The 13982-nt window shown below is 39.0% G+C and overlaps 1 protein-coding gene across 3 annotated transcripts in view; it reads right to left on the reverse strand.

The window, feature by feature from the left end:
* Window positions 1–13982, reverse strand: part of CCDC146 (coiled-coil domain containing 146) — a 165942-nt gene that overhangs the window by 129845 nt on the left and 22115 nt on the right. For all 3 annotated transcript variants that reach the window (XM_055420696.2, XM_055420697.2, XM_055420695.2), the window contains exon 2: window positions 2719–2888. In XM_055420696.2, coding sequence (XP_055276671.2) covers window positions 2719–2877 — 159 coding nt within the window. In that variant the 5' untranslated portion in view covers window positions 2878–2888. The remainder of the gene's footprint in view (window positions 1–2718; window positions 2889–13982) is intronic.

Genomic DNA, 13982 nt, shown 5'->3' on the forward strand with positions numbered 1-13982 from the left:
CACCAGAGATGTAAAACTAGTAGGTGAAAATTTTAGCAGAACAGGATACTTAAATGGAGGTGATGTAATCCCAGCTAAGCTACTTCAAATCCTAAAAGATGACACTGTTGAAGTGCTGCACACAATATGTCAGTAAATTTGGAAAACTCTGCAGTGACCACAGGACTGGAAAAGATCACTTTTCATTTCAATCCCAAAGAGGGGCAATGCCAAAGAATGTTCAAGCTACCATACGTTGTGCTCATTTCACATGCTAGCAAAGTAATACTCAAAATCCTTCTAGATAGACTTCAGCAGTATGTGAACTGAGAACTTCCAGATGTGTAAACTGGGTTTAGAAAAGGTGGAATAACCAGAGATCAAATTGCAAACATCTGCTGGATCATAGGAAAAGCAAGGAAATTCCAGAAAAAAAAAAATCTGCTTCTTTGACCACGCTAAAGCCTTTGACTGTGTGGATCACAACAAATGGTGGAAAATTCTGAAAAGGATGAGAATACCAGACCTGTCTCCTGAGAAACCTGTATGCAGGTCAAGAAGCAACAGTTAGAACCAGACATGGAACAACTAACTGACTGATTCCAAATTGGGAAAGGAGTACAAGTCTGTAAATTGTCACTCTGCTTATGTAACTTATATGCAGAGTACATTATGTGAAATGTTGGGCTGAAAGAATCACAAGCTGGAATCAAGACTGCCAGGAGAAACATCAACAACCTTAGATATGAAGATGATATCACTCTAATGGCAGAAAGTGAAAAGGAGCTAAGGAGCCTCTTGATGAAAGTGAAAGAAGAGAGTGAAATGGCTGGCTTAAAACTTACCATGTAAAAAACAAAGATCATAGCATCTGGTCCCATCACTTAATGTCCAATAGATGGGGAAAAAATCAAAACAGTTACAGATTTTCTTTTCTTGGGCTCCAAAATCACTGCAGACAGTGACTCAGACATGAAATTAAATGTGCCTGCTCCTTGGAAGAACAGAAGATTAAAAGGCAGAGATAACACTTTGCTGACAGAGGTTCACACAGTCAAAACTATGGTTTTTCCAGTAGTCATGTAAGGATGTGAGAGTTGGACCATAAAGAAAGCTGAGTGCCAAAGAATTGATGCTTTCGAATTATGGTGCTAGAGAAGACTCTTGAGAGTCTCTTGGACTACAGAGAGATCAAACCAGTCGATCTCAGTCCTGAATATTAATTGGAAGGATTGATGTTAAAGCTCCAATACTTTGGCCACCTGATGGGAAGAGCCAGCTCACTGGAAAAGACCCTGATGCTGGGAATGATTGAAGGCAAAAGGAGAAAAGGGCACGGAGGATGAGATGGTTAGATAGTATTACCAACTCAATGGACATGAATTTGAACAAACTCCAGGAGATAGTGAAGGGCAGGGAAGCCTGGTGTGCTGCAGTCCATGGGATTGCAAAGAGATGGACACGACTTAATGACTGAATGACAACAAAGAGGATACTTAAATAGTCTCAGATTATCTCCCCATCCGTTCCGTTCCGTCGCTCAGTCGTGTCCAACTCTTTGCGACCCCGTGGACTGTAGCCTACCAGGCTTCTCCGTCCATGGGATTCTCCAGGCAAGAATACAGGGCCTTATTAATTTCTAGAAGTAAAACAATTAACTTTATAGAAAAGAAAGCTAGAAGTCACCACCTTACCCAAGTGATAAAAGCTGAAAACATGAGTAATGGGACAAACTGACATCAGGTGTTCCTGATATGTGGTTTATGCTGCTGCTGCTGCTGCTAAGTCACTAAGCTCGACAATGCTGCTGCTGCTGAGTCACTTCAGTCGTGTCCGACTCTGTGTGACCCCATAGATGGAAGCCCACCAGGCTCCCCCGTCCCTGGGATTCTCCAGGCAAGAACATTGGAGTGGGTTGCCAAAAGCTCAACAACAGTTGTAGCAATTATTAAAAACATTTACACCAACAAAATATTTGGGTGGGGATTTACTTTTGCTTCTGGTTTAAATTAAACTCTGATTTTACCCAAAGATTTTTTTAGCTTATTTTTATTATTACTATCAAATTTCTTAGATGTTTTATTCAGTTATATTCATGTAAACTTAGGAATCCAGAATTCATCAGTCATCTAAACTCTTTTCTCAAGTACAGCTCTCAAAATTGACAAGTTGCTATGTGGTCAGTTACTATTAAAGAAAACACTTTCCTCATTTTTGGGTATTTCCTAAATGTTCATCTTATTTTTTTTTAAATCAGACAAAAATGTAACAAAAATCATATTTCCTGTTTTGCTCCTCTGCTAATAGAAAACAGTATATTTCAGTGCTCTTCTGAAGTAACTGCATTTAGTTAACTAAATGTATATTCTGTCTATCATTATAAGACAAGACCTTTTATCTTCATTTTATTGAAGTAGTCTATCCAATAATGAAAGAAATCTCTCTTAATTAATTTACCAACAGAATGTGCTTAAGTAGTTGCATGTATGTAAAGATTTATTATGCCTTCAAAGTATCAGAACTTATGCTACTACATTAGTCCAGGATTATATGATAGGCTTTTGGAAGAGATGGTAGGGACTATTTTAAAGAGTTTCAAACCGTATGTGTCACATACAGATTACATATGATAAATTATTTTGATAATGATATTAACTTCATCTGAATTTTTAAGTAGGTAAGGAGGCAAGTCTCATTGGTGTAATTTATAAAGAGAGTAATAAATAAATATATATGTACCTCATGCAGACAAATGAAAGCTGGAGTTGTAGATAAATCAACAAATCGCTCATCTTGGATATTAATTGTGGGTGCAATGGCATAAATGGGGTCTTCTTGAGCCCTTCCACTTTTCTCCTCTTCCTCTTCTTGTTCTGTGTCTGTGGTACTGTCTTCCATTTTTCACAATTCTAAAATAAAATCATTCCATATTTAGCTATTTATGGATATCTTGAGTTATAAAGTAAAATTAATGGAGGATTGGATAATAAAAGCAGTTAATCTATTCAATGAAATTATAGGTCAGGAAACTTAGCTGCAATCACACTACTATAAAAGGCTGCTTTGTTGCAAAGATGCTCTCCATTGATACACTCAAAGCAATACTTCTGATTTTAAAGAGTAGATTATTAATTGGAAAAAATAATTAGTAACTAGAATTTAGGTTCCATGAAGGCAGAAAATAAACCTAATTTTGTTCACCGAGTATTGTAGTAGGCGCTCAATTACTAGTCATTGATTGGATTAATAAACAGAACCTTTATCATCAAAATATAGCACAAAGTTAGTTCAAATTATTTTTGGAAACATAAAAAGCAACAGCCTGTGGTGTCCCACTCTGCCTTGGGCAGGCACTGGTGCATAAGGCCACCGGGCTAATTGCTCGATGCCCACACTGCCTGCTGCCGCCACTGCTCAGGCCTGTGTGCTTGTGTGCCCTGACACCTGGCCGGTCTCTGTGCTCATGTGCATATGCTCAACATGTGCATCAGACTCCACTTACAAAATAGAAGCTCAAAATAAAATTACTAGGTATTTCAAGCCGGTGACACCAGAACATTAAGCCAAGTACTTGCCCCTCCCAAAGCTGGTCATTTTATCACTGCACAGGTCACACATCCTTGAATCCAGCCCTGTTTATTGACCATTGATTTGCTCATGTAGTCAAGTGGACCTAGAGTCATTTCTAGAAGGACCCCTGTGTTGGCTAGCAAGGTCTCTATTGGTTCACTTTGGTGGCATTGGGATGGCTGCTCCGCTGAGAGCTGGTAAGAGGCCTCCATTGCATAGGAGAATGACAATCTAATCTGCTCTTTTGATCTCTGCATATGTGAATGTGCATGCAACAGAAGAGCATACCTGCTTTCTTCTCTTACTAGACAGGGTAACTTCAACTGTCATAATTTCTTTTTGTTTTAATTTTTTTAAAATTTTTATGCAATTTTTAAAAGTCACTCTCCATTTTCACTTATGACAAAATACTGGTTATATTCCTCATGTTGTATAATACATCCTTGAGCCTATGTTACACCCAACAGTTTGTACCTCCCTGCTGGTAATCACTAGTTTGTCTATGTATTTATAAGTCTATTTCTTTTATATTATATTCACTAGTTTGTTGCATTTTTTAGATTCCACATATAAGCTATATCATATAGTATTTATCTTTTTTCATTTTGACTTATTTCACTTAGTGTAATGCCCTCCAAGTCTATCCATGTTGTGACAAATGGCAAAATTTCATTCATTTTTATGACTGAGTAGTATTCCATTGAGTAGTATTCTACATCTTCTTTATCCATTCATCTGCTGATGGACATTTAGGTTGTTTTCATATCTTGGCTGTTGTAAGTAGTGCTGCAGTGAACATTGGGGTGCATGTATTTTTCTGAATTAGTGTTTTTTCAGATATATACCAAGGAATGGGATTGCTGGGTCACATGGTAGTTCTATTTTTAGTTTTTTGAGGAAGCCCCCATTCAGTTCTCCACAGTGACTGCACCGATTGACATTCCCATCAACAGTGTAGGAGGGTTCCCTGTTTTTCCACATCAATGCATGATTATGTTACTTGTGGTCTTTTTGATGTTAGCCATTCTGACAAGTGTGGTGATATCTCATTGTAGTTTCGATTTGCGTTTCCCTGATGATTAGTGATGTTGAACATCTTTTCATGTGCATTTTGGCTGGCCGTCTACATTTCCTCTTTGGTAAAATGTGTTTTCAGGTCTTCTGCCCATTTTTTGATTGATTGTTTTATTTGATGTCGAGTTGCATGAGATATTTATATATGTTGGATATTATCCCCTATTGATCATATCACTTGGATATATTTTCTCCCACTCAGTAGGCTGTCTTTTCATTTTGTTGGTGGTTTTCTTTGCTGCACAAAAGCTTTAGGTTTAATTAGGTTCCATTTGTTTATTTTTGCCTTTATTTTCTTTACTTTAGAAGAGGATCCAAAAATATATTGCTGCTTTATGTCAGAAGAGTGTTCTGCCCATGCAATTGTAAGGTTTTGTTGAGCACGTATTGCCTCTCACATCTATGTTATACCTACTCTGATGATAGGGATCCTCCTTCCTTTAATATGGAAAATATGCTCTAAAATATGAATCTAGATGGCATGGTAGGCTCTGATTCCTGAATTTATTAAAGTGGTCACAGGCATATCACTGATTCATTGTTTTCTCCTCTCTAATATGGAAGTGATAGTAGCTAATTTTTCTGTTTCATAAAGAAAATGCATATTAGATGTGATAATGCCTCTGGACTTTCTTCCACTCTACTATCTCCGGTTTTCTGCCACAGCCATTAATTGCACATGCACTTGCCTTCCTCCTCTTGCTGCAAAAACACTTCACAAGTATAGCATGCACTTCCATCATGAAGCACCAAATGTCTGGTTGTTTTTCTTAATGTGATATTAATAGTAATTGATATTGTTTGGACTGTCCCTCCTTTAACACAAACATTTTTAATGCCATAATACAGTTTTTAAAAAAATAGAACCTGTTATTATTAAGGTATCACAACCTTAGTCAGTTTATTGTTTAAGTCTTCAGGGAACTAGAAATGGCTTGATGACATATCTTGATTTGTGTTAATAAGCTAAAATATGTATGTTCAATCATTTCATGGATGAAAAATGTTTAGGGCTTTCCCAGTAAAACATTTTCTTCAGAACATCAGGTCATAACTGTTATTTTCAGCTTTTTCTTTTAGCCTTTTCTTTAAGAAATATATTAAACATAACCATAGTAACTTCAACAAATAACAATTCATGAGTAATTTTGTTTTATCTAAGCCCTTTCATTTCCCCTCTCCACTCTACATATTATTTTGAAGCAAAACCTAGACATCTAGGCTTAATAATATATACTGAAGAACTTCCTAAATATCTCTGTAGAGATAGTTCTCATTTCATTTCACAGCTGCAAGGCACCCCTTTGCATAGGTATGCCACAAGCTATTCAAATAATCCCTTATTTATAAATATATGGAATGTTTCCAGTTTTCTGCTATTACAGTTTTGCAAAGTAAAGTACACCAATTTATTTAAAAGTATATTTTCAAGGCTCTTGGAATCTTTATAATCTAGATGGCATTAACCTGCAAATGGAAGCTCAGGCTATCTTCTCAGAGCATGGCACCTTTAAATATGGGACAGCTTACCTGGGCAACGAAAGAAGATGTCATGCTGAATGTGCACAAATTCCTGAGTCTGTTGATGTTTTCAGGCTCTACTATCTTGAAAACATTCTAAATATTTTATGGCAGGTAAGACATTTTACATAGGAAAGCAACTAAAGGACACTAATGGAATTCTGATAGACGTTATCAGACAAACTTCAACCATTAGAAAAGAAAAGGAGAGTAAGAAATTAAAAAAGCACAATAAAGGCAAGTGCAAAAGTCTCATGTGAATTAAATACAAAACAGTAATCAATCTAGTTAAATATAATTAAATATAGAGAAAGGCTTTAAGTAGACATCAAAGTTTAACAGACAAAAAAATATTCAATGATTAGTTAATATAGCAAAGCCCATTGTACTAGTATTATCATGCTGCAGTCAACATGAATTGAGAGCCATAAATAAAACAACAATATATACTCATAGGCCACAGTGATATAAACAAGAGAATATTTATAAAACTTCTAAATGACTGGTGTAAGAACTACATAGCTATCAAGTACAGTGATTCTAGAGCCATATATCTCCATAATACCTAAATCAATTAAGCAAACATTTATTGAGTCATTTTATGAAGATCAAGAGTCTACAAAGGTGCAAGCGATTTACAATCTAAAGAGGAAGGAATTCAGGGAAATAATTTCTGTGTCATACAAGATAAGGTACAATCAGTCAGTTCAATTGCTCAGTCATTTTACATTCTCTGCGACCCCATGGACTGCAAAATGCCAGGCTTCCCTGTCCATCACCAACTCCCAGAGCTTGCTTAGACTCATGTCCATCAAGTCAGTGATGCCATCCAACCATCTCAGCCTCTGTCATCTCCTTCTCCTCCTGCCTTCAATCTTGCCCAGCATCAGGGTATTTTCCAGTGAGTCAGTTCCTGGCATCAGATGGCCAAAGTATTGGAGCTTCAGCTTCAACATCAGTCCTTCCAATGAATATTCAAGACTGATTTCCTTTAGGATTGACTGACTTGATCTTCTTGTAGTCCAAGCGACTGTCAAGAGTCTCCTCCAGCACCACAGTTTGAAAGCATCAGTTCTTTGGCACTCAGCTTTCTTTATGCTTCAACTCTCACATGCATACATGGCTACTGGAAAAACCATAGCTTTGACTAGATGGACCTTTGTCAGTAAAGTAATGTCTCTGCTTTTTAATATGCTGTCTCGGTTTATCGTAGATTTTCTTTCAAGGAGCAAGCATTTTTTAATTTCATGGCTGCAATGGCCATCTGCAGTGATTTTGGAAACCAAAAATATAAAGTCTGCCACTATTTGCATTGTTTCCCATCTGTTTGCCATGAAGTGATGGGACCAGATGCCATGATCTTCGTTTTTTGAATGTTGAATTTTAAGCCAACTTTTTCACACTCCTCTTTCACTTTCATCAAGAAGCTCTTTAGTTCCTCTTTGCTTTCTGCCATAAGTGTGGTGTCAGCTGCATATCTGAGGTTATTGATATTTCTCCCAGCAATCTTGATTCTAGCTTGTGATTCATCCAATCCAGCATTTCACATGATGTACGCTGCATGTAAGTTAAATAAGCAGGGTGACAATATATAGCCTTGACATACTCCTTTCCCAATTTTGAACCAGTCCATTTTTCCATATCCAGTTCTAACTGTTCCTTATTGATCTGCATACAGATTTCTCAGGAGGCAGGTAAGGTGATCTAGTATTCCCATCTATTTAAGAATTTTCCACAGTTTGTTCTGATCCACACAGTCATAGACTTTAGTCCATGAAGATAAAATAAACCTAAATAAAAAGCAATTTTCTTAGAAATGTAGCTAAGGTGTAAAAAGAAACTTGTATCCTAGAATTTAGATTTTAATCTATATGTATTGGGAGCCATTACATTTTTTGCAGAGATGAGTTATCTGCATTTGTAAAGATGTTGCTGGCAGTGAGAAGAATGGTCTGGAAAAAGTGTGAATTTGAAGGCAAGGAGACAATTTAGAGGCTCTGAGCCAGTCCCTATGCTGTGGATAGCAGATGGATGCCATAGTGAGCAAGACAAGTCCCTGACCTCAGGGGGGTTAACAGACTGGTGAGCAAGATGGCAATTAATCACAGAATCACAGAGATGAATATAAAAATTATGAGTAACTGAAAGGGGTGCTGTGAAAGCATGGATGCAGAAGCAGGGTTATGGGGCAACTACATGCTCCCAGTGAGTGCCATTCGTGGGGACAGTTCTGCCGTGAAGCAGCCCTGACTGGAAGGTTAGGCACTGAGAGCAGTACCGAGGCAGCACCGTGCTACACTGCAGGAGCGGAGGAGAGCGGCCGTGGCTGCGTGAGGCTTTCTAGAAGGGAACGGACATGCACTGAGCTTTGACACAGAGAAACGAAAGGCCACTAAAGGAGGAGAGAAGAAAAGGAAAAGCTTTAGTCCCAGTGCAGAACAACACTCAACTCCTCTATTATTCACACCTCACCTCGGGGCGAAAAGACCGAGCCAAAACAGGAAGCTTCCCAAAGAATAATTAAGCAATAAACATTGCAGGGCATGCCTTGTTTTGTAAGATACACCACTACTTCCTCTTCCCTAAAGCTAAAGAGGTGATCATTTTGTCTTGATTTTGAACTGTTCAGGAAATTTGTCTTGACATTTACAAGAAACACAGGCAAAAAACTGAAAACCCCGCACACCAGAGAATGGGCAGGATACACAAATGATATGACTTTGAAGAAAATGGCAATGCTTGTTTCAAAATAGATGTAGCAGGAAACCACCATATTGCCTTTTGATATCACTGGTCACTAAACAGGCATACATTTTGCTTATCTTAGAATAGTGAGGTGTATTGTAAAGTCAAACATAGTATTTCTTTGTCCCACACAGAACCTGGGCATTATTTTTCGTAATTTAGCATTTTTAATTGCCCTGGAAACATAATCACATGCTCCTTTCCCCATCACCCACTGCTATAAAAGGTTAGTTACATGAACATTTCTATAATAATTCAGAGCTAGACCCCTTGGACGACAGGAAAAGTCTGGGACACCTAATTTTTTGTTGTTTCAGTTTCCTATATTTATTAAAAATCATAGAAGTGTCAAAATGGGGTTAAAAAACTGTGGTATATTTAAAGTTGTAGGGCAAGTGCCTCTCAATCCTGTCAGTGTATCTCTGTGATTACACATGTATTCTCTTTTGAAGGTAACATTAAAGTCTACACTGAAGGCTTTTCTTTCTGAGAGGCCTCTGGTCCACAGTGTGACAGGCTCAGAATACTGAGCAGCCAACCCAACACGCAGCCTGCAGTCACCTTGGATCCAATTAATTCAGCAATAACAACAACAGGATCATTATCAGATATTAAGACACTGGCAGTCTTAAATGCAACAGATACAATTATTGAGCTTATTCATGTTTCGGTACTTTATGTACAATTATACAATACCCATTCAGTTCAGTTCAGTTCAGTTCCATGCAAAGACAAGATTATACTTGAAACGTTTTTTATTAATAACATATAGATACAGATTTCAGGTCATGTTTTTAAGAAGAGGGAATAGAAAATCTTTGTCATTCAAAGACCCAGCAAATCAAACCACAGCTTCTTTCTGTTCCTAAAAAAAATGAGAAAGAAAAAGAGCCACTCAAAAAAGAATCTTGAAAAAAAACCCACAAAAAACCACATTCTTGCACAGAAAATAAATAAATAAAACCACTGCAGTCAGTAGCGAAGAAGACAATGGCAACCCACTCCAGTACTGGAAAACCTGGGGGAAACCCCATGGATGGAGGAGTCTGGTAGGCTGCAGTCCATGGGGTTGCTAAGAGTCGGACACGACTGAAGCGACTTAGCAGCAGCAGCAGTCAGTAGATAAAATCTGGTTCATAAAGTGTTAAACTAACAATATGGCTTGGGCATCCTTTAATTAAAAGCATTTCATACACTTAAAAGAAAACAATACTCTTGAAAGAAAGCTCCAGTGCATACCTAAACTTTAAATGTTCACAGTATTAGAAAGTCTTAAATGATAATATATGCATGTGTAATCAATGAGGAGGGCTTCCCAGATTGCTCAGTGTAAAGAATCTGCCGGTCAACGCAGGAAACATGGGTTTGATCTCTGGGTCTGGAAGATCCCCTGGAGAAGGAAATGGCAACTCACTCCAGGATTTTTGCCTGGGAAATCCCATGGACAGAGGAACCTGGCGGGCTACAGTCCATGGGGTTGCAAAAGTCAGACATGATTCAGTGACTAAACAACCACCACGACCAGTGAGGAACCTGTTAACTTCCCATGATCATAGAGAACCCAGGACTCTTACAGGATGAGCTCCCTTCTCTGGGATGGAAAGATGCTGAGAGAGCTCTAGCTTCACTTCCAACTCATTTCACAGTCCTATCACCGCCTCCTGCACACTCCCACCCCAAACACAGATACAAGAAAAGCTATCCTTTCTTTAAGCTTTCTTAGAAATCTGCACTGCTAAAAGGAGCTCTATGTTACTCATTTCTGAGTGGATATAACATATTGGGTCGTGATGGTGAGTACCATCTATGTAGGAGAACTGTCATAGAAACAGTTCTACACAGATGTGAAACTGACATGATTTTTGTCTCTAACATATCCTCCTGATTGCCCCCATCAGCGAGCAGATACTCTTGCCCAGTGGTCACTTACCTGTGCACCTAATTACAAGAACATTTATATAATTCCTTACTGTTTAAACAAAACTTCCCCTCATGTTGTTTTACTTAATCCTTACAACAGCCATGTTCCGTAAGAATAATTATCTCCATTCATAGGTGAGGGAATTGAAGGTCAGAGAATATAAATGATGTGACTAAGATCAGACAGCAATAAACGACAGTATTTATTCAAACCCATGTTTACTGCTCTAAATCCCTTACCCTTTTGCATTTTACTCTGTGGGACACTTGCCATGGTCTTAGCAAAGCCCTTGCCCCTAGGCCTCCAGTAGTGGAAAGCAGGATCAAGAACACAGGCAGGCTGATGGAATTCAATTTCTGTCGCCACAAAGATGTAAGGCTAGGATGCCTTTCGGAAAGAGCAGGCCAGTAGAGTATAAATCGAAACAAATTAATTCTTGTAGAGGAGTGTTTGTCAGTCCGAAAGGCCTTAAGACTGATCTGTGTAAAACCATGGACTATAGAACTTGTTGTTATAGTTACAAACAAAAGGAATTCCTTTACATATACGAAGTGTGACAAGAAATGCTGGATCTTACACCTGCAATAATTTACAATCAGTCTATAAGTCCAGTCAGGCTTCAGAAATTCAAAGAGTGCCTGAGAGGTCCTATTGATTGCCCTAATAGTTTCCAAATAATTTAGTATTAAGGAGAGACTGAGTATCAAAGCCTGTGGGAGGTATGAAATGCCCAAGTATTTCTGGGCATTTCTGACATCTTCTGCCATCTTCTGCCAGTCTCCCAGAAGGTCTGTTAAATAGAGATTCTTACACATTTGCATACAATCTAAAATCTTCACATTGTAGGCCATTCCTCACTCTTGCTATGAAAATGTCCATGGTTTTCAAATTCTATTATCTTTGTTTGAATTAAAAAAAAAATGATACCAGAAAGCACATTCATAGCATTCCAACATTTGTCTATCCTGTCTAATCAGACCATCGCCTTGCATACCTCTTCTGTCATTGACACCTTTTCTCTTCCCCATGTCACAGTCAGGAGAGACTGTGGGTCTGCATGGGTCTATTTCCTTAGCAAAGATGTTCATGAAATGTGGGAGTGTCACTGCCTCTGATCTGCAAGAGCCCAGGTCTCTCCCTTCTCCCTTCTCCTTCTCTCTGTCCTCCCCCTTTTCCTGTTATTTCATCTAAGACTGGGATTAGTGTCTTTTACTTAGTCTACCAGGAAGACAGCATGGGCTAAAGGATCGACTACTTGGAAGTTCCTCAGTGTGGGCTTATCTCATTCCTCCCCACTTCCTGTATAACCTTGGGCAAGACATTCAGCCTGTAAGTGGGTGTTTCCTTAACTGAAAGATGATTTAAAAGTTGTTGCGAAGATAAAATGGGACAGTGTATGTGAAGTCTCTGCCCAGATTCAGCATATAGTCAATAAATGGGAGCCTCCTCCCATCTCTGCCTGGTTCCTCTGCTTTCATATACAATATGCCTTGGATTATTTTTATAGGAAAAAAAAAATAAACAGAGGTCAGCCTGGGACTGGACCAAATTATTTCAGGAATCTAAAGTCTGGAAAAGGCGACCTGGGTCCTCTTCAGCATGATTTTGTCCCAGAGCTCTCCTTAGGATTTGGTATGAGAGTCCTGGTAAATCTAATCTTCAAATCCCACTGTGAGATGTTTAAATCTAGGATAAGAAAGACTATGTAGGATATTGGGTACTGGAGAAGCAGAAAGGGAGCAACTAAAAAATTTAAAAGTCCTTAAAAAGAATATGTGTCAACTCTTGAGTCACAGAAGAGCGAACTTTTTTTTTCCCCTAGATTTTATTTGTATTCATTTTTGGCTGCACTGGGTCTTTGTTGCTGTATGTGGGCTTTCACTAGTAGCAGAAAGCAGGATCTGTTCTCTAGTTTGGGTGCACAGGCTTCTCATTGCAGCAGCTTCTTCTGTTGCAGAGCATGGGCTCTAGGTGTGTGGGTTTTAGAAGGCATGGTGTATGGGCTCAGTAGTTGTGGCTTGTGGGGCTTAGTTGCTCTGTGGTATGTGGGATCTTCCTGGACCAGGAATCAAACCCATGTCCCCTGCATTGGCAGGCAGATTCTTAACCACTAGACAACCATGGAAGCCCTGTGGGAAGAGCCAACTTTACAGACAGTAAGTAAAGCAAGCTAGTTCCTTCTCCCATATTTAGAAATTTCACAGATTTCTGTTTTCATTGCATGAGTATTTCCTATTCACAGGTTTCCTCTGGTCCAAAGCAGATCTCTCCTGTTGTCTTCCTCTCCCCAGGCAGCATCTCTTACTCAATTTCTTTCCTTCCTCTAAAGGCAAAGGTTTTTACATTGCGTATTATAGGGTTAGAAAAGCTGAGACATTAATTGCTAACAAAGGTCCGTCTAGTTAAAGCTATGGTTTCTCCAATTGTCATGTATGGATGTGAGAGTTGGACCATAAAGAAAGCTGAGCGCTGAAGAATTGATGCTTTTAAACCATGGTGTTGGAGAAGACTCTTGAGAGTCCTTTGGACTGCAAGGAGATCAAACCAGTCCATCCTAAAGGAGATCGGTCCTGAATATTCATTGGAAGGACCAATGCTGAAGATGAAGCTCCAATACTTTGACCATCTGATGGGAAAAGCCAACTCATTAGAAAAGACCCTGATGCTGGGAAAGATTGAAGGCAGGAGGACTAGGGGACAACAGAGAATGAGATGGTTGGATGGCATCACTGACTTGATGGACATAAGACTGAGCAAGCTCTGGGAGTTGGTGATGGACAGGGAAACCTGGAGTGCTGCAGTCCATGGGGTCGCAAAGATTCAGACTCAACTGAGCGACTGAACTGAACCAATAGGGTTAGAAGAATATTTAGCAAGACAATCTTCCTACTGTATATTGGAAGAGGAAATTAAAAATAAAATAAATCAAAACACCCTCTTTCTGAGCTGGAGAACAAGAAGAGGTGATGAGGAATCAAGCTGGCATGGTCCCCTGAGGCACTCTGTCCACCCATGATCAAGCTCAGGAAATATGACAGTGAAACTTGGACTTTCCAGGACATCAGAGGGATAATGTGCCTCTCTTGCCAAGTAGGACTTGGGGAAAGTGGCAAGTTTCCAGAGCCATCATCAGTCCTACCCTTTCATGTGATAAAGCAGAGAGGGTTGAAGA

The sequence above is a fragment of the Moschus berezovskii genome, chromosome 3 (assembly GCF_049115385.1).
Source record: "Moschus berezovskii isolate FMDL1 chromosome 3, NW_MosBer_1.0, whole genome shotgun sequence".
Taxonomy (NCBI): domain Eukaryota; kingdom Metazoa; phylum Chordata; class Mammalia; order Artiodactyla; family Moschidae; genus Moschus; species Moschus berezovskii.